Source organism: Polyodon spathula, chromosome 6, assembly GCF_017654505.1.
Source record: "Polyodon spathula isolate WHYD16114869_AA chromosome 6, ASM1765450v1, whole genome shotgun sequence".
NCBI lineage: Eukaryota > Metazoa > Chordata > Actinopteri > Acipenseriformes > Polyodontidae > Polyodon > Polyodon spathula.
Genome location: NC_054539.1, coordinates 38,431,901 through 38,457,017, shown reverse-complemented (window position 1 = coordinate 38,457,017; position 25,117 = coordinate 38,431,901). Strand labels below are relative to the sequence as shown.

At 36.0% G+C, this 25,117-nt stretch overlaps 1 protein-coding gene across 1 annotated transcript; it reads left to right on the top strand.

The window, feature by feature from the left end:
• The first annotated feature begins 3,026 nt into the window (after nucleotides 1-3,026).
• On the top strand, nucleotides 3,027-24,819 carry ltv1 (LTV1 ribosome biogenesis factor). The gene is made up of 11 exons (XM_041252819.1): nucleotides 3,027-3,262; nucleotides 3,926-4,054; nucleotides 4,156-4,347; nucleotides 5,040-5,127; nucleotides 5,554-5,695; nucleotides 13,056-13,306; nucleotides 13,630-13,759; nucleotides 21,779-21,915; nucleotides 22,233-22,285; nucleotides 24,221-24,421; nucleotides 24,674-24,819. The coding sequence occupies exons 1-11, from the start codon at nucleotides 3,260-3,262 to the stop codon at nucleotides 24,785-24,787; spliced, it is 1,440 nt and encodes a 479-aa protein (XP_041108753.1). The 5' UTR covers nucleotides 3,027-3,259; the 3' UTR covers nucleotides 24,788-24,819.
• Nucleotides 24,820-25,117: the final 298 nt, after the last annotated feature.

Below are 25,117 nucleotides of genomic sequence, written 5' to 3'. Positions count from 1 at the left end.
GTGTTCTGTTCAGTTTATGCATCGTTTTTTTTAGGTCTGCCCCAGTCTGTAACTGCAGAGTTTGACAACATTGTATTTAATTTTGGAGAAATAAACCTCATTATTTAAAAAAGGATATAATACTTTGTAATAACAAAGATATCCTGTAAGATATAAAAATAGATCTTATTTTTTCCAAAGATGGTATGATAATAACATTTTGTTGGTGAGTCAATTACCTAATGATGAAATTCAAAAATATATATTTAGGTGATTTACACATACTGCATCATAAATGTGACAGTAAGCACATAACAGCTGTATGTAGTGGTGCTACAGTTCCTTCTGCAAGTTCTTACTGGAATTCATTATTTGGTTATCTAGTGTAACAGAGTCACATGCAACAAATATGTAAGTTTCAGCATGAAAAGAGCACTGTTTCCAGTGTAAAATGTAGGCCAGGGGAATAGCCACAAAAGAAAAAACTACATTTCCCAACAGCTTCTAGGACTGAAGGTCTCAGAATACCTGATAATTCAATAATTGTTGAGTGTTTGCAATTAAGTTTAATTATCTCAGGTCTAAGTTTAGGTGGTATGTGGGGAGTTGGAAGAAGAAGAAGAAGAAGAAGAAGAAGAAGAAGAAGAAGAAGAAGAAGAAGAAGAAGAAGAAGAAGAAGAAGAAGAACTATTTGTACAGGGAAACAGCTTAGCTGTTTTAGTTAGAGATTAATTTAAACAAGTTTAGTGTAGTTCTCCTGTGTGGAGTTAGGTTTTTGTTTGTGCTTGTTTTGATTTGTGTTTGTGAATAATTGTGCAATCGCGCTGAACTGCAATTACTGCATTTGTGTCATCTTTCTCTGCAGTTGTCTGCCTTGGCCATCAGTCACTCATCCACACTAGATTGGAAGAATGTTTGAATACTCAGTAGTGTAATATTTTATAATGTGATATTTTGTAAGGTGGTATTTTGTACTGTGATATTTTGTAACAATTTTCAGTTGCCCTGGACAAGGGTGTCTGCTAATAAATAAATAAATAAATAAAAATAAATAAATAAATAAATAATGTTCATAGGATCTTCTTTACAAAAAGTGTTTTGGCTAGGTTTAACCCTCCTATTATGTCCAGAATTTAGGTACATCTGTTATTTAAACTTATTTAAACCACCTTAAATTGATTAACTGTTTTTATTTGCAAAGGTTTTACTCTTTTATGCTTTTTTAGGCCTGGAGCTGTGATAAAACTTCTTTGACTGCCAACCTGGGAGCTTCTCATTTTGGAGGGTCTTTACCAGTGAGATGCTGTTGCAGTGAAAATTAGGCTCTGCCCAGTGTGTGTGTGTGTGTGTGTGTGTGTATATATATATATATATATATATATATATATATATATATATATATATATATATATATATATATATATATATATATATATATATATATATATATATATATATATATAGTTTGTTTATAAATATCTCCAGACAGGTGCAACAATTTCCATAGATAATAACACAAATATAATAATAATAAAATAACAAATTGAAGAAGTTTGTTTTATTCCTGCACACAAATCTATATAGATACTATGAATCTGTCACTGGGCTTTGTAGAATAAAATATATATTATATACAGGCCTTGTTTTGTTTGTTTCCAAAAGAAAAAAAAAGACACTTATATTAGTGGGGTTGAATCCAAAGGTTTTTTTCTTGAAAAAGTATTGTTCTTTGGGGTCGTAAATTTTCAAATAACTTTTGATCTCAGCCCAAGGGTTTATCTGGGTTTTGGAATTCTCTAATAATTTGAGACTACTGTTACTTTACCCAAAACCTATAAGAGGGTTAAAATTGACATGATTACAATTATGTATTCTGTAATACTGAAAGAGAAACTGTTCTTCTATTTGACCAATGTGTTTACAGAAAGTGTTTTTTTGGAATGATATGCAGCATTATTTATTGAAAATGTTTGGTAAAAATGAGATTTGATGGTGTTGATTTTTTTTTTTTTTCAAAGGCACATGACATATGCGATTAATATTACATATATGATTAATAGGCTTGGTGGTCCAGTGGTTAAAGAAAATGATTTCTTACCAGGAGGTTCCTAGTTCTAAACTGTGCTCATCCACTAACTAACTGTGTGACCCTGAACAAGTCACTTAGCCTCTTTGTGCTCTGTCCTTTGAGATGTAAAACCAAGGTCCTATTGTAAGGGACTGTGCAGTTGTTGATGCATAGTTCACCCCCATAGTTTCTGTAAGTCACTTTGGATAATGACTGAATGGCTAATTATTAATTAATAGTTTGATTATGTTGAAGAGATACCATATTCATAAAATTAATTAGTTAAAATGTAAACAAACTTTACCTTATTTAAAAAAGAAGTGGAGAATTACATCAACACTGTCAAGATGCTTAAAAACAAAAAATATTTTAATAAAATAAACGTGATATCTTTAAGTTTATTTGATTTATTTTCTAATTAGTACTGGTACCCCTGGTATTGCCTTTCTATTGTAGTTGATATGATTGTATTTGAGGTAATGGATTCCTCATGTTTGTTTGTTTCACATTGTAATGTTTTTTTTTTTGCATATACAAAATAAATAATAATATAATAATAATAATAATAATAATAATAATAATAATAATAATAATTTTCATGAGTTATGGCTGTAACTACTAATGGATTGTCATGTTTTTTTTTTATTTATTTATTTATTTTTTAAATCTTCATTCTACTTCCTCTTCGCAGTGCCTGTTGAGTTCAACCACTCATCAATGAGCTCCTTTTCAACTACTCTAGCCTGTTGGAAGGAACCAAATACCTTGTGGGATACACCACGTAACGCTTTGACATTTCCTTTTGTATAGCTAATCAAGAATTTATATGTATATTAATATCATATATATATATGAATCTACAAAATGTATGAAAAATATGTTTTTCCAAATTAGTTTATCAATGCTAAAAAAATAATAAAATACTGAAGTAGCAGTGTTAACCCCCCCCCCGACGGCTAGATGGTTCTTTCTGACATGGCGTTGGCAACGTGGAGAGTAGCAAGAATCGGTCAAGCGCTATAAACATTGTTTTCGTTTTCAGTAACAGACTAAACTTATCAATTATTAACAATAACAGTTAAAGCAAAAGTTTAATATATATTTATTTTTGTAACTGTATTGTTAAGTTGTCGTTTAAATACGATCCACCTAAACAACATAACTAGCGCTCCTTTTAAAGCCTCGTTTTACAAAAAACAAAACACGTGAGACATGGTAAGTTGAATAAGGAATATTTCATGAACAAATACAAATAGTATTGTCTTTAATATTGTCTGTTGTTAATGCTGGAAAACGCATGAACTTTTTTTATTTTGTTTAAACGTGTTATTTTGGTCATTTATTCGAATGCTTCTGACTTGAGGCTTGCTGGATCCTGTATGCAAATTCCTTCTACTACGATCGCATTTATCTTTAAAAATAAGTAATTTAAATGCATATGTTAAATTGTATATAACAATGTGCCGGTAAAAGAATAAATCGAAAGTTTAAGCCTATGGCGTTTTGTCTCAATTTTTAAAAGTTTTAGTGGTGATTTGTGTGCTTGTGCTTTGATTAATGTTTTTTATCTGTGTACGCCAAGGATTGCTCTACACCTTTAAGAACATGATAATGCTAGACGAATTGATAGTCAGTCAATTGAGTATTAATAGTGTGTATTACGTTATATTTCTAATGCAGGGAAATCTAGATGCTGCCACAAAATAACTATAAATACCCGACGTAGGTAATAGAACATTTAAATATTGTGTAATGTTCGTAAACCGTGTAGGATGCTGTTGTGTGACAGTGTATAGCATATCTATTTTAGAATAATGCTGTATTTTCTTTAGGGCAATGTATATACTTACTAAAATTATAATTGTTTTATTCTAAAAGCCTCCGAAGAAGAAGCCTTTCATTGATAAGAAGAAAGCAGTAACGTTTCACCTGGTTCACAGAAGTCAAAGAGACCCCCTGGCAGCAGATGAAACTGCCCCACAGCATGTTCTTTTACCTGTCAATAATGTAAGCTGGCCTGTAACAAATTAATTATGTGGTTTTTGATGCTCTGTCCTGCCCCAAAAACCAAAAAAAAAAAAACTTTTTTTTTTTTTTTTTAAATAAAGGCAGCGGCTGAAAAGAGAAAGGAAGTACAGAGGGACTTTGGTGTGTTCTACGATGATGACTATAACTACCTGCAACACCTCAAAGAACCCTCTCGTCCTGCTGAACTTGTATCGTCCACAGTGCCTCAGAAAGAAAGTCGGATTGTGATTACCCAGTATGGAGAGGTGGAAGAGGAATCTGAAACAATCGCTGTAAGGCTTCACAAATGACGAGTTATGATAATACCTGCACCAACTGATGTTTATAAATGTTCTGATTTTAAAGCCTTACCTATTTGCAGGCATGAGATTTTAAATATCTTGGACAGTACCAGTATGGCGCAAAGTTTAGAAATTACATTTAAACTATATTCAGCGAGCCATATTTAGGTTTTGGTATACACTAGTCTGTTACGTATCCCAATGCAGTGGGACCAGAGCAAGGATAGATATGTAAAAGCTGTAACAATGACTATTCACACAATTATTGTTTTGAGATTCAGCTTTTATTAGGGAGCTCCTCTAAATCCCTTGTTTAGAAAGATAGAGTATTAATGCTTGTGACAGAGTAGTTGTCTGCCATGTGGGTGCGTGCATTCACAGCTAAGTGACGGGCAGGAGATAGAGATGGAGGTTGAAGTTGATATGTCCCGCAGGTGAACAGGATTTATTTACATATCAACACACTGAACAGCTCACGTGACACTAGCAGCAGTTCACAGTGCAAAGATTTTTATGTGTATGGTTAGAATATTTTTTCATTTAATATGCTCCATATCAATCTTTTAATTAAAGTACTTTTTGGCAGCACATTTAGATTTAAGAGTATACTTTTTGCAATCCTCTATTACGAATACTTGTTATGTCAATCTTCAACTTTAAACATGTACCATTTATTTTTAAAGGCTCCTTCTATCAATTTGCCTTCCTCGGTATTTGCTTCAGAGTTTGAAGAGGAGGTTGGCATGTTGAATAAAGCAGCTCCTAGATCAGGTAAAGTCTTTTGAATCTGTATGTGTGCTGTGTTATGTTCATGTCCTGGAAAAAACTTGATTACCCACAATTATTTAGATAGCTTTGCAAACACTGGCCAACCAAATACAATTTTCAGAAAACTGAAATCTACCACTTTTTTTCCCCAGAAAAGTTACTGGTGGTGATATGAATCAGAACAAGATGAATACGAAATTGTGAAGTTTTTCCTAGAGTAAACCACCTCATTATTGTCACTGTTCCCTTAACCTGTAACAACAAAATCAGCATCCATAGTTAATTATTAGTGATTGTTACAAATTTGCTTAGATTTTTCTCACTTTGGTTTCAGTTTGTTGAATTTGTACTTTTTCATGATCACTAAGTGTTTCTTATTTTGTCCAGTTTTAAATTAAATCTAATAATCTCTCATCTATATTCTTTAAGGTCCAAGACTGGACATGGATCCTGATATTGTTGCCGCTCTTGATGAGGATTTCAACTTTGATGATCCAGATAACATCCTTGAAGATGACTTTATCATGAAGGCGAATGAAGCAGCTGGCAAAGATGGAAACAATGACTTTGTGTAAGTGTAAATTCTACCAGCACAACCCACCGTGAACTATACATAATAAGTATTATGCTATATAAAAATAGAAATGAGTTGTGCGGAAGTTATAGGACTGTTTCATTACCAATAACAAAATGAGGATTGAGAGAAAGGGCTAGTTATATTACTATGTGGCCTTTAGGGGGCACTCTCGTCCCATTATTATTTACTCTACATATAATAGGCAGCTCTCCCCTGAAAATTATCAGGATTTCAATTTTGTACAGAGAGCATGCTCTAGTACACAGGTCCTCAGACGTGCCTGCTAAGCCAGACCATAGTGCTTGCGGCAGCTGTCCTTGTACTCGGATATACTGTATATATGGACAGCACTAATATTTTAGGTGGGGAATGCAAAGTCTTTACAAACTACTGTGATATAAAACATTTGTTTTGAACAGCTGGTCAGTCATCTTATTTTTGTTTTAATCACGTAACCGAGATTCTTTAGTTTCACAAAAGATATTTTAAAGAGCCCATACATCCTTGTGATTTGATGAGACCTCATAAGATTGTGAGATTTGTAGCCAGATTTAAATTGTACAGAGTATTATTGAAAGAAATTTAAATATAAGTGGCTGATTAAAACACCAAAATTAAACGGGTCTGGTGACATTAGAGGTAAAACTGACACAGGTTTAGAGAAACTAAATAAACGTGGCCATTAGATTTCTTCTACAAGAGCAACATTGGAATCAACTGCGGGGCCGGAATCAGGTTCAAGTGCTAGGACAGCTGCAGGATCAAGCATGGAGCTCACACAAGAGTGCTCAGCACCCCAAAAAATACTTGAATTTACCCAGGCAGACGCACACATTTTTACCACAGTTGGAACATGACTGTTTTGCAGTTGCAAGTGAAGTATAATTTGTCCGAGTCATCGCTAACACAACTTGTACAGTTGTGGCATCACAGTACAGAGTATCCAGAATACAAAGACATGCACCCGTTGGACAGCAGTGCCAGAAAGAAAGAAATAGCAGAGCTTAAAGCCTGTTTGGCTTTCAGCAAAGCAAAATTATGTTGTGTTTTTAAAGATGATGTAAACGCAAAGACTAGGCATTTTTCCCAGCTGTGTACATGTGAAAATCTGCACTTAACTGAGCAGTTCCCTACCAATGTGTACACAAACCATATCTCAGAGCTGGAAGATACTTTTGAAAGTTTCTTCAGTCATTTTCCATTTTGAGTCAGATTTCACATTTTTGGATGTTCCTTTCCAACAAAATGTGAGGGAATTGGTTTCTAGGTTTAAACTGTTTTATTCAGATAAGGCACCTCCGTCATTAGTTGCTCGAGCATCAAAATAATCTTTCTTTGCAACAGTGCTACAAATCCAGCAACAACAGTGCTGACTTTTGGCTGTAGGTACCGATAGATAAGTACCTATGTTAGGCATTTTCAAGCCTGAAAATGCTTTGTTCTCAAGCACATAATTAAGGAAGGCCGTAACCAGCTATGAGCCACCTTCGGCACGGGCCTCGGTTAAAATCATACTAATATTTTATTTAGACTCTTACACGTTGCTTTGCCGCAAATTGTTTTTTTTATTTCATCCCTTGTATGCCTGCATTAAAAGGCTAGTTGATATCTAGCCTCTGCTCTTCAAAAATCTTTTACTGTGGTTGCAGACTACAGCGCTACCATACTACTATAGCTTTTAAACATGTTTGATTGGCTTCAAGGATTATTAGCGACTTTTTTTTACAAGGTGAGACAAAGTAATAATGTTGATTTTAAAAAAGTATATATCGGCCAAATAATAATAAATTCCCTTGGTAGCCCACAGTTTAGCGAACCCAGCTTATTAATTTCCAAATAAACCGCTAATGGAAGTAAGTGGCTTGTAAACTGCAATTTAGTAGACCCAGTTTATGCAAATTATAACAATAGTTAAGTAATTCTGACTGTAGTTTAGAGGACCCAGGTTGTGAATATTGTGATGTTATTTTAGGTAAATATGTTGATATTATTATAAAGATGTTGCCACAGCTGAGTCCCGAGACACAAACATTGGTCTTCTTGAATAGGCCATCGATACGCTGTTGAATATGTGTTTAAATGGTCACTTCATGTTGAGTCAAGCAGTGTGCAGCTCGTTATTGTGTATTTACTTATGTGGAGTCTCTGTATAGCCCCGACTTCCCTCCTTTTGTGAGTGGCAGGTAATTTATAAAGACAGTTGCTTTGATTTTATGTGTTTAGTACTGTCTATTTCAATTTAATATTGGTATTTAAATTATATCTAGAGTTTGTTTTTTGCATTTTCTTTGACAAATGTACTAGCCTTTTGTAAATGTTTTTATTAAAAAGTGAAACGAGAAGATTTAAATAAGACATCATGAAGATTGACACTAAGTCAGTGTGAAGGTTGGTTTTGTGGTCTTGCTGCACTGTCACAGATGAGATTGATCTCTCCAGTACAAACATTTTGCTGAAATTTGATGGCAGTGGTCACAAAGATTTGAAAACTACATGTAAAATCAGATGTATATGATGTTGTGTAAAACAAGCCAGTCAGAGCACTGCATTTCCTGAATCAGGACTTTCATTTCTGTATATAGTTGCTGTGCCACAGCACTGTACAAAACCACACAGGTGGCGTGTGTGTCCTAATTTATTTATTTTTATATATATATATATATATATATATATATATATATATAGAAGGTACAGCGCACTATCAAGAGAGGAGCAATTGAAGAGCTGGACATTTTGTTGTGTTTTTTTTTTTTTTTCAATGTTTACCTGATATATATGAAGTTTTTTCTTCAAAATTTTGGTACTGTTGTCTTTGTACCCTTTGGACTTGCACTGCTTTGTTACTTGTTTTAAGCAAATAGACTCGTTATTTCAATTTGAACAGCACATGGTCTGAAATTTTATTTTGTTCACAAAAAATTATGTAACCGGACCAGCCTGACAGCCGCAGAAAAAATGGACTCCAAAGAGTTAATTTGACGTGGGCGAGCGTGAGTTTCTAACCTGCTATATGCATAAACTGACGTAATCAATTTAATGTGCGTAATAGTTTTTAAAGCGTTGCTAGCAATGTTACACAGTAATCCACAGCTTCACATGTATTACTCCATTTTGTTTTTTACCCTTTCATAACATTTATGAATCGATGCATCTGTTTTTTTGGAGATTGATTTATATATATAAATATTGGCCATATTCTGTTTCTGTTGTTGTTGTTGACATGGCTGTTATGTTCAGTGTTAAAACCAATGCAGTAGTACAGCACCGCTGTTAAGTTATGGACTGTCGCAAAAGCTACCATAAATTGAGCCAGCTGGGTTTTGACGGCAGTTGCAGAAGAGACATGTGCGTCTATTTTGGTTGTACTGTAACGATAAAGTGCCATTCCTGATCATTAAATTCTGTCTTGTGAATACATAACAGTGGCATCCAAGCAAAGCATTGGGTGGAATTTCTTTACCAAGCAGGAGAAAATTGAATTTGCAAACTCTGCCAAGGAAAAATTTCAAAGGAGGAAGCACACTTAAATGTGCTCCATATTATTTTATTTGCTTATTTACTTTTAAATAAAGGCCATCTTTTTGGTAAGAAACTATCTGCACAATAACTGTAGATCAAGCATTCCGTATCGGAAGCCACACGGTTATTAATGGATCACAGAATTATCACTGACATAAACCAACAGGATGTTATGTCTTTCCGATTTAGTTCCTGAGAAGCATAGTTGATGCAGTTATTATTATTATCTGTAAAACATTGACATCCTGTCAATTAAGAAAAGGCATAGTGCAGACTCCCGAGTGGCACATCGGGTAAAGGCTCTTCGTGTGGAGTGCAGATTGTGCACTATATGCTGGACGCACCAGCGACCCCTGTAGTCTGGCCTGGAGCCTGCGGGTGCCTGTAAGCTGCCCAGAGCTGCATTGTCCTCCAAAGATGTAGCTCTGAGGTGACTGCATGGTGATTCTACAGTGTGAAAAGAAGGGGTCCACTCATGGCACACGCTTCGGAGCACAGCGTGTGTTCGTCTTCGCCGCTCCCGAGTCAGCGCAGGGGTGGTAGCAGTAAGTTGAGCTGCTTGTCATATTTTCTAAGTTTTCTTGAAATTTTCAAATTAATAAATCAATACCCGGGTAGTAAAAAGAGAACCGGGTAGCATCTGGTAATTTAAAAACTGACATTTTCCTGGGTTTTTGGGTACCCATGCCAACCTTGTACATACATGTATACATACACACAGTTGTAGTCCAAAGTTTACACACCCCAATCGAAATTTATAACTTCTAAACATTTCTCAAATAAAGAATTATAGGAAAAATCTTTTGTAGCAAAAGTTTTGCTTTTATGGAGGAGGACAAAAATGTTACAAGAAGTAAAGAGCTATCTGAAGACTTGGGCAGAAAATAATTTATTGCACATAGAGCTGGAGAAGATGTCCAAGTATTTATTTATTTTTTATCTCAATTTCAACTATTGTTTCTATTATCAAGAAGTACAAGACTCATGGTACTGTCACAACGCTCCCTTGGTCTGTAAGAAAGATTAAAGTAGAAGAATTGTGAGGAAGGTTAATAACAAACCGAGATTCCATAGCTTAGCAAAAGACATTGGGCAATCATCTGAAACCCCCGCTACAAAACTTGGTTTAAAGTGCAACTGGACGTTCCAACATAACAACGATCCAAAGCACACACAACAAAATCTACTTCAGAATGGTTAAAGAACAATAAAATCAAGGTTCTGGAATGGCCTTGTTAAAGTCCCGATCTAAATCTAATTTGACAATCTTTGGTATGAGTTGAAGAAGGCTGTGCACAAGAAAAGTCCTTGCAATTTGCATGAACTGGAACAATTGAAGAATGCTCAAGCATCACTAAAGAATTATGCCAAAGGCTGATTGACAAATATCCTAATCATTTAAAAGAGCTTATTCTTGCTAAAGGTGCCTCAAGGTTTGGTACTGGTCAAAACAACCTATTTATTTATTGTACCTACTCTTCACAAATAATTCATATAACAGCGCTATACACTCGTGCCTGAAACTGGGGAAGGCACTGTATGTGATTTGAAAATTTGCGGCGCAAGTTTTCTGATGTGTATGTGCTAGGTAAAGATGTTGATATTGATGAGGGTTTGAAGTGCGTTTGCTTTGAAATTTATCACAAAAAATAATTTCTAAAAAGTGATATTCCTGCACAAGTATTATAATGCTGATATTGCACAACAATTATGTTGTTTATACTTGTGTAATGCTGCCACTGGGGTGGGGGGGGGGGGGGGGGGGGTGGGGGGGGGGGTGATATGTTGTGATCTGTATTATAATGAAATACTTTATGAAATAAAGGTAAATAGTAATAGTGTTATTATTTTAAAAAAATTTTTTTTTCTATGTACAGTTAAAAAAACTTTTGAAAAACTTCTACAATAAACCCCCGATTCTTTGGGGGCATAAGAATGACGTTTTTTGCAAAAAAAGTGTATGGAAACAGTTACAAATGGAAATTGCCTAAATAAATGGGCAGTTGGGTGGTTAAGCATCCTGTAATATTGTTTGTGGGATCAGGAGTCAGCCTCTTTAAAATACATGTAAACGTTTCCAGTACTTAATATTTACAGTTGACATGGTAGTCGCAGACCAAAAATACATGTATAACTGAGTTCTCAGTACTTAATATTTACAGTTGACAATATTTTTATGGTAGTCGCAGACAAAAATACCTTTATAAGGTAATTCAAGAAAATAACATGTTAAATACAAGCATTTAGAGAACATTAGCTACTAATATGAAAAGAACACAATTTCAGGTAGTTTAACTATCAAATATCAGGTATATATATATATATATATTATATATATATATATATATATATATGTATATATATTATATATATATAAAGCATAGTAAATTACAAATAAAATACTGTTTTCATAGTACGTGGAAAAGTGTAATGCAATTTTTTTTACAATGTCTTGATTATTTCATGCATATAAATACCAACATTTGGTAATGTGTCATTAATTAGACAGTAATTATTTCCAGTTATTAGTCTTTTTTCATCCTAAAAGTTTAGACAACTTCAAACCAAAACCGGCTGCAGCAGTCGATGCTTCTAACGCCCGTACGGAGTATTGTCATTAGTTTCTTCGAGGACTGTGCCAAAATCATTAATCAAGAAGAATCACAGAACACAATCAACTGAAACACTTGAAAGAAGTGGACGTCCAAAGAAAATTACAGGTACAGCAGATACGAGAATTGTCCGAAAAAAGTCGAATCTAGATTAACATCTAAAGATTAAAGAAAGATTTGGAAGCATCAGGTATAACCGTGCACAAAATATCTTTGTGTGCACATAGACCTCGCTGCAAACCACTTTTAAAGTACATTCATAAAACAAACTGTCAAATATGCAATGAAATATGAACAGGAATACAAAGCATTATTCAGCAATATTCTGTGGTCCAATGAGACTAAAATAGAACTTTTCCCCTAAAATGGACCATAGTATATTTGGAGAAAAAAAGGAAAGCCTTCAGTGAATAAAACATTGTACCTACAGTTAAACATGGAGATGGTTTGATCATGATATTGGGGTGTTTTAGCAGTTTAGGGACTGGAGACATTCATGTGATTAAAGCTTGAATGAATGCAGCCATTTATCCAAACATTCTACAACATACAATGATACAATCTGCTCGTATCCTGGTTGGCAGACAGTTTATTTTCAACATGACAACAACCCAAAGCATATGGCTAAGTCAGATCTGGGATTCTTGAAGAAAACTAAAGTAAATGTTGTAGAATGACCATCGTAGCCACTAGATCTCAATCCGATAAACATGCTTTGGACTGATGTGGGAAAAAAATGTAGCCAAACATTGTGCAGCTGATCTGTCTGAGCTAAAAGGAAATATGCAAGACAGAATGGGCTCAGAATTCACAAACAAGATTTAATATACTGGCTAGGAATGATCATAAACATCAAAGTGGTAATAAAAGCAAAATGTGGATACACGAAATTCTAAAGCAGGAGTGCTGATACTTTTGTCATGAATAAATACTTTAAATAAGTTTGTTTTTTGATAGATTGTCTAGAAATTGTGTTTACTTTTGTTTCTAAATGCATATCCTGATCTATTACCTTTTAATTATTGTATAATAAGCGGAGGGTGCCAATACTTTTGCCTGCAACTGTATATCTTCTTGTGCTTACTTTTGGTGACTGAACTCCAAAATGCTTGCATAAAGACAAAGAGACATGGTCATCTGTACATGACATTAATGTAATGGGTACAAACACCACAACCCTTTTCTGTAATTAGTGTATGTCATTTCTGACTTTCAAATTATAGGGACTCTGCTGAAGATGAGTGGGAAGATACAGATGAAGAGCTGAGTGATGATGAAGGGGAAAATGCTAATTCAGATGACCTTCTGTCAGATGACGAAGGCTCACAGTTTGATAGTAGAGACGGGAAGATGAAAGAATTTATGTTCATGAATGAGGAGACTAAAAGTCGTTTCACAGAGTACTCGATCACCTCCTCCGTGATGAGAAGGAATGAACAACTGACACTCTTGGATGACAGATTTGACAAGGTAAGTCTAAAGAAATTTCAATTTACAGCTGAAAATAATAATTCGATATAAATTACTTGTCAATTCCAAGTAAACTTCATCAATGTGTTTATTCCACTACAACTGTTTTGCAAACCTTTGTGTAACCAATATATGCTTAATAGATTTATTCATGAACATTTTGATAACTTCTATCATCGTCAATGACAAATTGTAAAAATATTGTCAGTTTCTTGCAAGTGAGCATTTTTTTTTTTAAACAATGGGTTACTGCTCCTTTTAAATGAATGCTGCATTTCTGTTTTGTTTAATTGATTTGGCTAAGCTTCTCTCTCCCCCCCCCCACAGTTCTAACTGAACAATTTGATGAGGATGAAATTGGTGCTTTGGATAATGCAGAGTTGGAAGGTTTCATAGATGCAGGCAGTTCTCGGCTGCACCAAGTAATAGATGATTACTTCAAGCAAAAAGCAAAGGAGTAAGATACGCTTTTTACTTTTAATTTTGGAATGTCCAGTTAATTATTTTTTCTACAGGGCTCTTCAGACAGGACTGGCAGGCAGGACTTTAATAAAAATGCTAGAATTTCACATTGATCCTTTCAGCAGAACCATAGACAGGATGCATTTTTTTTTTTTTTTTTTTTTTTTTTTAATTTAGGGATGGTGTAAGAGGAAAATAACTAAAAAGGAAATTCACAACTGTTTTAAGGAAACAATTTAAAATAATGACATTACTTCCTAATGCAGGGTTAGAGTTTAAGGGATTTTTTTTATTGTCCTACAAACAAGTGCAAGGCAGATCACTGATTGTCCATAAACAAAACTGATTGTCCACAACTAAAAATACACATGTCAATACGTTACATATAAGTGGAATATGCAAATGTACAATAATATCAAGGTGACAGTCAGTTTTAATTAGGGATGCAGTGATTTATGATTTCTGGGGCCGATAACTGATATTCCATATCAATAAGTGGTAGAGACCGATTCTGAAATTATAATTTGACACTATGATAACACTATGTAACAGTTTTTGTTCCTGGGTAGTAAGTGTTATTTCCTAATTACTTAAGCCTCAAAAGTATAGAAAATGGCTAGTATTCCCCACAAACTTTGCTTTTGTGACCAGGACACTGATATTTTGAAATTTACCTATTTCCAATGAGAAAACAGGCGAATTTGTGTCTTTTCGTTCACAAAGTCAGAAAAAAACAACATGTGAATCCAAATTAACATGTATTTTTATACTAAAGTAATATAAAAATGACTACAAAAGATTTAGAAGTGAGTAGTTTTTCGAGATTTACAATTATACTGTAAATCACTTTCATGAATCAGCCCCCAAATGTAGTCTCCCATCATGTTCTCGTTATACTGTCCTTGGTAGCGGCGTTCAAAGTCCAGTATATCCTGGTGGAAGCGCTCGCCTTGCTCCTCCAAGTACGCTCCCATGTTCTCCTTGAATTTATCAAGATGAGCATCAAGGATATGGATTTTGAGGGACATCCTACAGCCCATTGTGCCGTAGTTCTTCACCAGAGTCTCAACCAGCTCCACATAGTTTTCGGCCTTGTGATTGCCCAGGAAGCCCCGAACCACTGCGACAAAGCTGTTCCAAGCCACTTTCTCCTTACTAGTGAGCTTCTTGGGGAATTCATTGCACTCCAGGATCTTCTTTATCTGTGGTCCGACGAAGACACCGGCTTTGACCTTTGCCTCAGACAGCTTAGGGAAGAAGTCTTGAAGGTACTTGAAGGCTGCCGACTCCTTATCTAGAGCTCTGACAAATTGTTTCATAAGGCCCAATTTGATGTGCAGTGGTGGCATCAGCACCTTCCGGGGGTCCACCAGTGGCTCCCACTTGACGTTGTTCCTCCCCACAGAGAACTCGGTCCGCTGTGGCCAGTCCCGCCTGTGGTAGTGCGCCTTGGTGTCCCTGCTGTCCCAAAGGCAAAGATAGCAGGGAAACTTGGTAAAACCGCCTTGGAGACCCATCAGGAATGCCACCATTTTGAAGTCTCCTATGACCTCCCAGCCATACTCATCATACTTCAAGGCGTCCAGCAAGGTCTTGATGCGGTTGTAATCCTCTTTGAGGTGCACCGAGTGAGCCAGGGGAAGAGACGGGTACTTGTTATCATCATGGAGCAGCACGGCTTTGAGGCTCCTGGATGAGCTGTCAATGAAGAGGCGCCACTCATTCTGGTTACAGGCGATTCCGATTGCCTCGAACAGACTGGTCACATTGTGGCAGAAGCAGAGCCCATCTTGACGGGTGAAGAAGCTGGAAAAAGGTTGGTGACGCTTCCTCTGATCTGCGACTTGCACACTTTCATCCAACAAGTTCCACTGCTTGAGCCTAGACGTCAAAAGCTCGGCATTGGACTTGGTGAGACCAAGATCTCTAATCAAGTCGTTGAGGTCTTTTTGGTTGGGGTAGTATGGGTTTCTCTCCTCAGCTCCACCTCTGAAATTGTCATCTGGATCTACAACGTCTTCCTCGCTCTCTGACTTGCTGCTCTCTTCTAAAGACGGCTGCTCTCTCTCCGGAGGAGTGGGTACGGGGAGCTCATGGCAGTGTGGCACCGGGGCGATGGATAAAGGAAGGTCCGGATACGTGATAGCAGGTGCATTCTTGCCAGTCTGACGTTTGGAAGGGTCCACCATGCAGAAGTAGCAGTTGCTTGAGTGGTCAGTGGGTTCCCGCCAAATTCTTGAGATAGCGAACTTCATGGCTCTCTTTTCCCCTCTGTACCATCCTACAACAATACATTTATTTCACCCATGACTAATGTGTAAGAGATTCTCGCAACATTTTTCATATATGATATATTTTTTCAATAACATTGAAAATTGTAAAACATTTTAAAATTAAAATCGTTTACAATTTTAAAAATTTTAACACATTTTATAACATAAAATTCCGAGCAACAATTGTCCATCTTACCTTCCAGAGTTTTTTTGCAGTGCTCGCAGGTGAAATGAGGTGCCCAGGGTTTTTCTTGATCCCCCACAGACATGCCGAAATATGCCTTGTAGGCCTCACACATCTTAGCAGATGCTTCCACGCTCTTGTCTTGATAAATTGGCCGCAGACGTAGCAAAATACGCCTGCCGAATGCTTGCAGCCTCTTGATGCCATCTCAGAAAAATGCAGATATGTATCCACTTAGGCAGCTGGAACTAAACTGAACTGGTGGGCTTAAGGCCCCTGTATTTATACTACTATTTACATTACTGGAAAGTTCTAGAAGTTACTCCAAGTTTACTCAGCACTGAATCTATCCGGAATAATAGCCATTTTCTTTACTTTTGAGGCATAAGCAATTAGGAAATAACACTTACTACCCAGGAACCAAAAAAAAAAAAAAAAGAATTTGTTACACGGTGTAATGTATTTGGGCTTTAAAAGATACACATCAGATTTTCATTTTTTGTATTTATTTTGATAGATTATCATTCTGCCAAAAGTGAATTTGCCAAAACACTGGTTGATCAATAGCCTGTCACATATTTACTGAACTATATATATAATAATTACACAATTGCACACACATTCATTCACTGATGGGTGGATTTACTAAATGGTGGTATTAGAGGTTGCTCAATACTAAAATCTGCATTGTATAAATCTGCGTTTTGAAGCATGATTTGTGCAAATTATTTGTGTTGCATTTCAAACATTTATTGCAAACATAAAATCCAACATAGTTACCATGATAAACACATGTACTACTAGAAATAAGAAAGACCAGCATAGAAAACCATACATCAGTATGCTGCAATTAGGGATGTCACGGTATAAAATTGACTGCGTGGTAACCGTCAAAAAATATACCACGGTGTAATGTCATTTTATAGAAATAGACTGTGGTCAAGTCACTTTTTAACACAAAAATAACTACTTTTAAAGTTTTAAAACTAATCTTAATGTTAAATTGCTTTAGTTACATTTTTGCTACAAAACTTGTTGAGGAAATAAAGTTTCCATCAATTTGAAAAGCAAAATATTACAGCAGAATGCCTGTATTTAATTATACCATACTAATAACTGGTCTGGCTTTAAAATGTCCATTTGCAAATTAAAAAGGTGCTATACATTGTAAAACAAATCAAATTACAAAGACGGGGTTGTTTTAATAAATGTGCACACACCTAACATACATAATAGAATATTGAACATGGAAATAAATTAGAAAAATATGTTCATGCATTTACAGCAAGTTATTTTAACAAGAAGGAAGTTTGCTAGTCAGTGTACTGTTAACAACAACACAACTGCATACTTACTTTATTACAGTATCTGAGTTAAACGGAACAGTAAGGCAGACATGTTGCAGATATGAAGATTTACATTTTAAATCAGCAATGTTTATTAGGCAGTCAGGCATTGTCTAGATCTGCATAAAAGAAAATTCACAATTCAAATTTCCTCTTGTGGGGGTATTTAATCACAATGCATACTGTATGTTCTACTTTGTAAAGATTATAGTGATTCCACTAAAAACAAGTTAGAAAAACAAAACGTGGGCTCCCAAGTGGCGCATCCAATAAAGGCGCTCCGCGTGGAGTGCAGGATGCGCCCTATAGTCTGGATGTGGCTGGTTCAAGTACAGGCTATTCCTTTGCCGATCGAGGACGGGAGCTCTCGGGAGGCGGCGCTAAAATTGGCTGAGCGCCGCCCGGGAGGAAGGAAGGCTAGGTCTGCCAGGGTGTCCTCTGCTCGCCGCGCACCAGCGACCCCTGTGGTCTGGTCGGGCACCTGTGGGCTTGCCTGTAAGCTGCCCAGGGCTGTGTTGTCTTGTGACGCTGTAGCTCTGGATGGATGCATGGTGAGTCTGCAGTGTGTAAAGAAGAGGGCGGTAGATGGCACACACTTCGGAGGACAGCTTGTGTTCGTCTTTGCACCTCCCGAGTCAGCGCAGGAGTGGTAGCAGTGGGCTGAGCCTAAAAATAATGGGACATTACTAAATTGGGGAGAAAACAATAAAAATATAATTGGTTACCACTAAATTAAAATTTTTAAAAGGTGTAAACACGCTGTGTGTGCTAACAGCCTTGACTTTCAAGAGGCAAAATAAAAACTAGGTTGCAAATATCTACAGTAATACAGTAGCGTTTACACATGCTACATAAAAAAGGAATTTGATTTTTATTTTCCCAGGGCATGTGGCAGCTTACTTAAATAATATACATAATAATAAAGTTGTGTAGTTACTGTTCATAAGCCACTTCTCTTGCGCAATTTTTAAGAATATATTCTGTGGTCGAAAGGTATAATCCTTATGCAGCTGTATTTTCTTTATGATGCAGTAGCAATACGGTATGATCTTGGCAAAACTGAACATGCAAGTCAATTGTTTTGTTTAGCAGTGGCACAAATTACACAGTTTCAATTAAAACGTATACACGTCACAGAATTTATAAATGACAGTATAGAAACTACCATGCAAATGAAACCACTTCATTAACCCATTGCGGTTCTGTGTCGGACCAGGTCGGAAAAGATGTAAAGCACAGGTCTCTAGTCGTTTTTTCTTTTGCATCCAGCGCTCAAAGAATATCACAGACATTTGCAGAGCTTTATGAGATATTATAGTAATAAAGTAATGACTTGGATTGTATTATTGAGGAGTTTGGTGATAAAACGAGTGATCAGGAGAGGAATTAAAGTCTGCTATATAAAGAGGTATTTGAAAAATACAGCAAACGCGTGGGGCTGGAGATGCAGTAGTGAGTGTACTTTTGCGATTCAGTGCTTTTAAAACCTGTATTACTCTAGGGGGGATATTTTAAACAGCGTGTGTAAAATAAACAGCGAGTGTCAAAATAAATTGGACCTGACGCGCCTGACAAACACTGAATAAATGGACCGCTCAGGGTTAATAAGATGTGAAATAAATAAAAACAAGCATTATTATACTTTATTCAAATTGGTATTCAAACTATTTTCTTGCAGGGATTTGCTGTTTGCACAAAATCTTACCCGCAGTTTATGCTGTAATCCTAGTGTTTCTGCACATGCTGCCAGAGCCCCGGAGTCTCATCTACTACTGCTACAAAAATATAGTAACATTTTTTTTTTTCTCGATTGTTTTAAATGTGGCATTCTATAAGTTAAAGATTTATTTTTAAGGTTTGCTGTCCGACATCACAGTTAGCGAAAGCATAATACAGTAAATGTCGTCTCTCACAGCAGGTGCTGATACGACCAACAATAGGTTGAAACCATGAACGCCCGCCCTTGCATAGTATTGCTTAGTGCCAATTGGTTGAAATGCTAAATGCCAGCACCCGCACAGCTATTGGGTAAAACAGTTGCTGCACCACTGTCTTGCTCATTTATAAACTAAAATTAACGGGAAACAAACATACAAAACTCCAAAATGATAGTTTGGCTCACCGTTGGACAAACAGTGAATACAAAAACGCGTAGATACCGTGAACTCCGTAATCATGGTATAGAAAAATGGTTGCGTTTTCAAAACCGTGGCAGTAACATGGTTTACAGTAGAACTGGTATACAGTGACATCCCTAACTTCAGTAAGACTAAGGCAAAACGGTAAATAGTAATGCGCATCAAACATACTTGTCAGACACAGACAAACTGAAAATAAAAACGCACCATGTTAACTATTTGAAATCATTTCTTCCCAAGATCCTTATGTAGAATTTTGTTAGAACTGCAGTTCAAAATGTAAAAGCTTATAGGCTAATACTCTATCACATGTCTGCATACATAGTTATTATTAGCAGTACCTGAACCAAAGGTCCAAGAAACGCATATGATAAACTGCATGAACAAAATTGGAAATCCCCAAGAATACAAACAGTGGTTAAGCATAAACTGAAAATATATTATGATACAGCATTAACATGGCTAACAGTTTGCAGCAAGACAAAGTTATAAATAAGATTGCACTTGCTACCATGAGCCGTCACACCCCCAACAGTGTGCTCTAACCAATGCCAAGTTTGAACATAAGAAACAAGAGGATCTTGCTCGTTTGCTTGATTGATGGGGAGACCAGCAGGAACAGGATGGCAATTTGTCGAGCTTGGATTGGAAATGAAATCTTTGACCTTCATGTTGAACTTTAAAGTGTAACAGAACCCATTTAAGACCTGAGCTTTTCAATAATAATAATGGGCGATACGGACAGTAAAATGCAGATTACAGATTATGGTGTTTTATTAATCTGTATAAACTATGGATTTGAGCTGCACATAGCCTACTGAGGCGGGGCGGCGTATTGGAATTAAGAGAGCCAAATAAATGTAAAGCATACTGAAATATTACAGTTCAGCCCACAACAAAATAATAAAACTCTAGATGTACAGTTTCCTCCAGGACACGCTCTACATCCCATAATAGTACAGCGTGTCACTGACTGAAACTGCAATTTCATTGGGAAGACGTGTACATTGCAGAAGAGGCGTTCTCACTGGTTGCCAGCGTCTGTATGATCTTTAGCTACTACCACTGCATAGGTACCAGCACACACCAATACAGGAAGCATCAGCATTCTTACATATGTATAACTTCATTATTCAAGACATTGTTGAAATTTATTTATGAAGCACTTGACGCACAGACCACCGACTTCTTTGGAAGCACTTGTCCTTAGGCATTTTTAACTGTCCCAGGCAAATGGACGAGCCTTAAAATGGAACCCTATGTTATTGTTACCTAGTAGAATTCTCATTGGCCTTTTTCTTGGACCGTTCAAAGCATTTGTATTGGATTGAAATCTGGTGATTGCAAATGGTCTCCAGATCTTCTGGAGTTAGCCGCATAATTTAGGTTGTTATGTTTGAAGGTAAACTGACTGCCAATTAGTGAATGATCAGATACTATTGTTGTAGTTTGTAGAATGTTTTTTGATACATGGCTGCATTCATTCAGTCATCAAATCACATGAATATATGCAGTCTGTGAACTGCTAAAACACCCCAATAGTGATCGAACCACCTCCTTGTTTAACTGTAGGTACAAAGTTTTCTTCACTGAAGACTTTCCCTTTATTTTTCCAAACATGGTCCATTTTTGGTCCAAGTTATATTTTAGTCTCATTGAACCAGAGAATTTTGTTGAATGCTTCAGATTCCTGTTCATATTTATTTATAAATTTGACTGTTTTATGAATTCTTTTAAAAGTGGTTTGCAGCGAGGCTTATGTGCGTACATTGTTCTATGTTCAGGTGCCTTTGTAAAGTTATTTCGTACACTGTTATGCCTGATGCTTCTAAGTCTCCCGTGCATTAATACATTTACCAAACTTAATAAAGCAGTGTAAAGGAAAAGTATAAATTCATGCATATCTTTTCTTGATATACTGGTGTGTTCTCCTTCGGGGTGACATCTGATTCAAATTTAACATCCAATTTATGTTTAGTCGTTCATATCGATAGTTGTAACTTACCACTGGAAAAGAAACTTAAAACTATATACCTACGAACAACTGGATACATCTGGATGTGTTTCTTCCAGGTACCAGAAACCTGATGATCTTGGACCAAAAGAGCTCCCGGTATTAAATGAGGAGGATGAGGAAGATGAGAAAGAGGAGATGGAAACTTTAGTCATTGAAGAGTCCAAAGAAAAGTGGGACTGTGATTCCATATTGAGTAAGTTCCTCACTTTTTGTTGATTTATCACACAGAACAATAATGTTTTCAGATGTATACAACATATCATTATAAGACTTCCCAAACAGCAGTGCACAAATCCAGCATGCAGTTGTAAATGAGATTTTTGATCTCTGGAGTCTTTTTTTTTTTTTAAATTTTTTATCCAGGATTAATAAATTGAACTTGAGTACCAAAACTTTCCTGTTCGAGATGGAACTTGAGCAGCTTCAAGTTGATTTGGAGCTGCTGCCTGGCAAAGACTTCTAAGTGGTCATAACTATTTGTCTAAACCTTTTTTTATTTTCTTTTTTTAGGTACATATTCAAATTTGTACAATCACCCAAAAATCATAAAGGATCCACCAAAGGTAAAACGATATGATTTAATTATAGAATGTATTGCTTATGCGTTGTTTGAGTAGCTCAGGGGAAAATCCCTTTATCTATTTTAACCAAGAAAAAGTCCCAGATGGATAACAAATAGAGGGCAGCATATCATTCATGTGAAAGTAATTTACAAAGTAATTTGTAATTTACAAATTGACTTATTTATTATTAACCCTTCTGAAGTCCATTTATTCAGTGCTTGTGAGGCACGTCGGGTCCAGTTTATTTTGCATGCACTAACTTTTTTTTTTCAGCATAAAACAGGTTTAAAAGGCATTGAATCACAAAAGGACACAGTACTGTATCTCCAGCCAAGCACCACCCCTTGTTCGCTGTATTTTTCACGTACTTCTTTATAAACGTGCATACTGATAAATCCTCTCCTGATCACTTGTTTTTTCACCAAACTCCTCAGTAATTCGATCCAAGTCATTATTTTATTACTATAACATCTGAAAAAGTTCTGCAAATGTCTATGATATTCTTTCAGCACTGGATGCAGAAGCAGCTGTCTCCTTCGTTTATGTCCGTGTTATCTCTGCAATGCATTGTGGTTGGGTTTTTTTTTTCTTTCGGTGTCATTCAGTTCCTGTCGGTCTCACTCGGCCATTGAACGGTTTTCTCAGCTTTTTTCTGAAGACGAGACCTGTGCTCTCCGTCTTTTTGATGATGTTGGACAGGGTCTGACATCGGACTGGAAAGGGAAAATTGCAATGTTGGACCTAGTCTGACATAGGACCGCAAAGGGTTAACAATTAAAAGCAGGCGCCATCGGCTTGTTTCATAGACCCCTATTGGCACAAATCTTGGACTACCAACTTAGTTCATATTGGGTCATCATGGTCTGTTATAAGCTGCTTGTATCAGTGAATTAAGTTTAATAAATAGTCTATTCTAGGTGCCAGGCAAGCCATTCCATTCCTGGAGGCTCTGAAATTGAAATATATTTTCCCCATAAATGGATCCAACTAGAGGGAGACACTAACATTTGGATAGTAAAATAATTCCATGAATCTTGCCTGTTGTGCACTTCCGTTACCCGTATTGGTCTCAAATAAGTGGTTTTGCAAGAAACACATTTTAAAGCAAATACCTCTTATGTATTTTCATTTTACAAAATGTTATCAGGTGTTGCCTTATTTTCAAGTTGTCATTCCTTAGTGAAAATTGCCATACCGCTTAAATGTTTATTTTTCTTTTTATTAACCGATCATATGCTTCCATTATTGACTGAAATCCTGTGCAGCCAGTAACAACACTTTGACCAAGGAATTGAGTCAAACAGGATTTCTGAAAGTATGACCAAAAAAACTCATTTATTTTTAACTGATGGCATGGGATTCTTGGTGTTTTTTATTTATTTATTTTTACTGGTGGAATCCATTCAGTGACCACCAGATGGTGCATTACATGCACAGTTCCATGATAATGCAGTCATCTCCTGATACCTGCAAAATATTAACTGTGCAACACCCTTCTTTTAAACTTGATGTGTCATGCATGTTTTGCTGCGATATAAAATGCCTTATTTTAAAAACTTCATCAAATTATTAATTTGAGTTTCAAAATGCCAATTTAAGAGCAAACAATAGCCCAGATACTGTGACCTGTTTTTATTTTTTTTTTTATTTTTTTTTTTTTTACTGCAATGTTTGACTAAACGGCCATATTAAGCATTTTACGCAGTTCTATAGAATGAACTCTTTAGATGAGTGTGTGCAACCCTTTCGTACCTTGATGTGCCCTAAGAAAATGAACAGAATGCTGACTAAAATAATACGTTGTGGTCTTCTCATCTGATACATTTTCAACTGGGAAATTATCACAATCTGTTCTGTGTTTCAGTGCATGTTTATGCATATTTATATATATATATATATATATATATATATATAATGTTCTGATTTATATTTCAGCTGAAGCCCATCAAAGTATCAAGTAAAACCGGAATACCGCTGAATGTCTTGCCTGAAAAAGGACTCACTGCAAAACAGGTTGAGCGCATGCAGATGATCAATGGCAGTGACCTGCCCAGAGTTTCTACACAGAAACGTGCCAAAGACGAGTCAAAGGAAGAAAGGAAAACAAGAAAGCAGACAATAAAGGAAGAACGAAAGGTATGTTTTGCATAAATTCAATTTTATTATGATTTACACATTCTCTATTGTACTGAAGGGAGAGTGGGGCAATGGCAGCTTTGAAATTAAATCAGACATATTGAAAACCCTTTATAGTGAAATACTGACAAAAACTATTCCCTTTAGAACATCACCTAATGTTTTTGAAATGGAAGATATAATAAACTTGACCTGGATGTTCACTTCAGTGTTCCCTAATGTTTTTCGTATTCCCTCGCCTTGTCTTATCAGGAAAGAAGATCAGAGAAGAAAGCAAATAAAGTGGCCTTTAAAGAAGAGAAAGCAAGACAAGAGAAAGAAATTATGAACCTCAGATTAAATGTCCGGGGTCTAAAACTGTCATAAACCTCAACAATAAAGCATACTTTTGACATATTGCCATTCACACAGTATGAAGATATTTATTGTGGATGTTATTCAAAGGAGGAAAAAATAACTTTATAAATGACCTTGAACTAATTGCAGTTTGGTTGGCTGTAATGTAAATCATAACAGTATTGTGTCCTCATTTCACTGTTGGAGAAAATCTTTTGTTCAGTTTCGAAGATTTTGAATTCTAGACAAGTCAATCTGCACCTCTTAATTTGATCTTTTGGAAGCTTGACATGTCGTGATTTAATAGTGTACTGAACTACCCCAATAATACCCCAATAATACTTAAGAAACCAGGGAAAT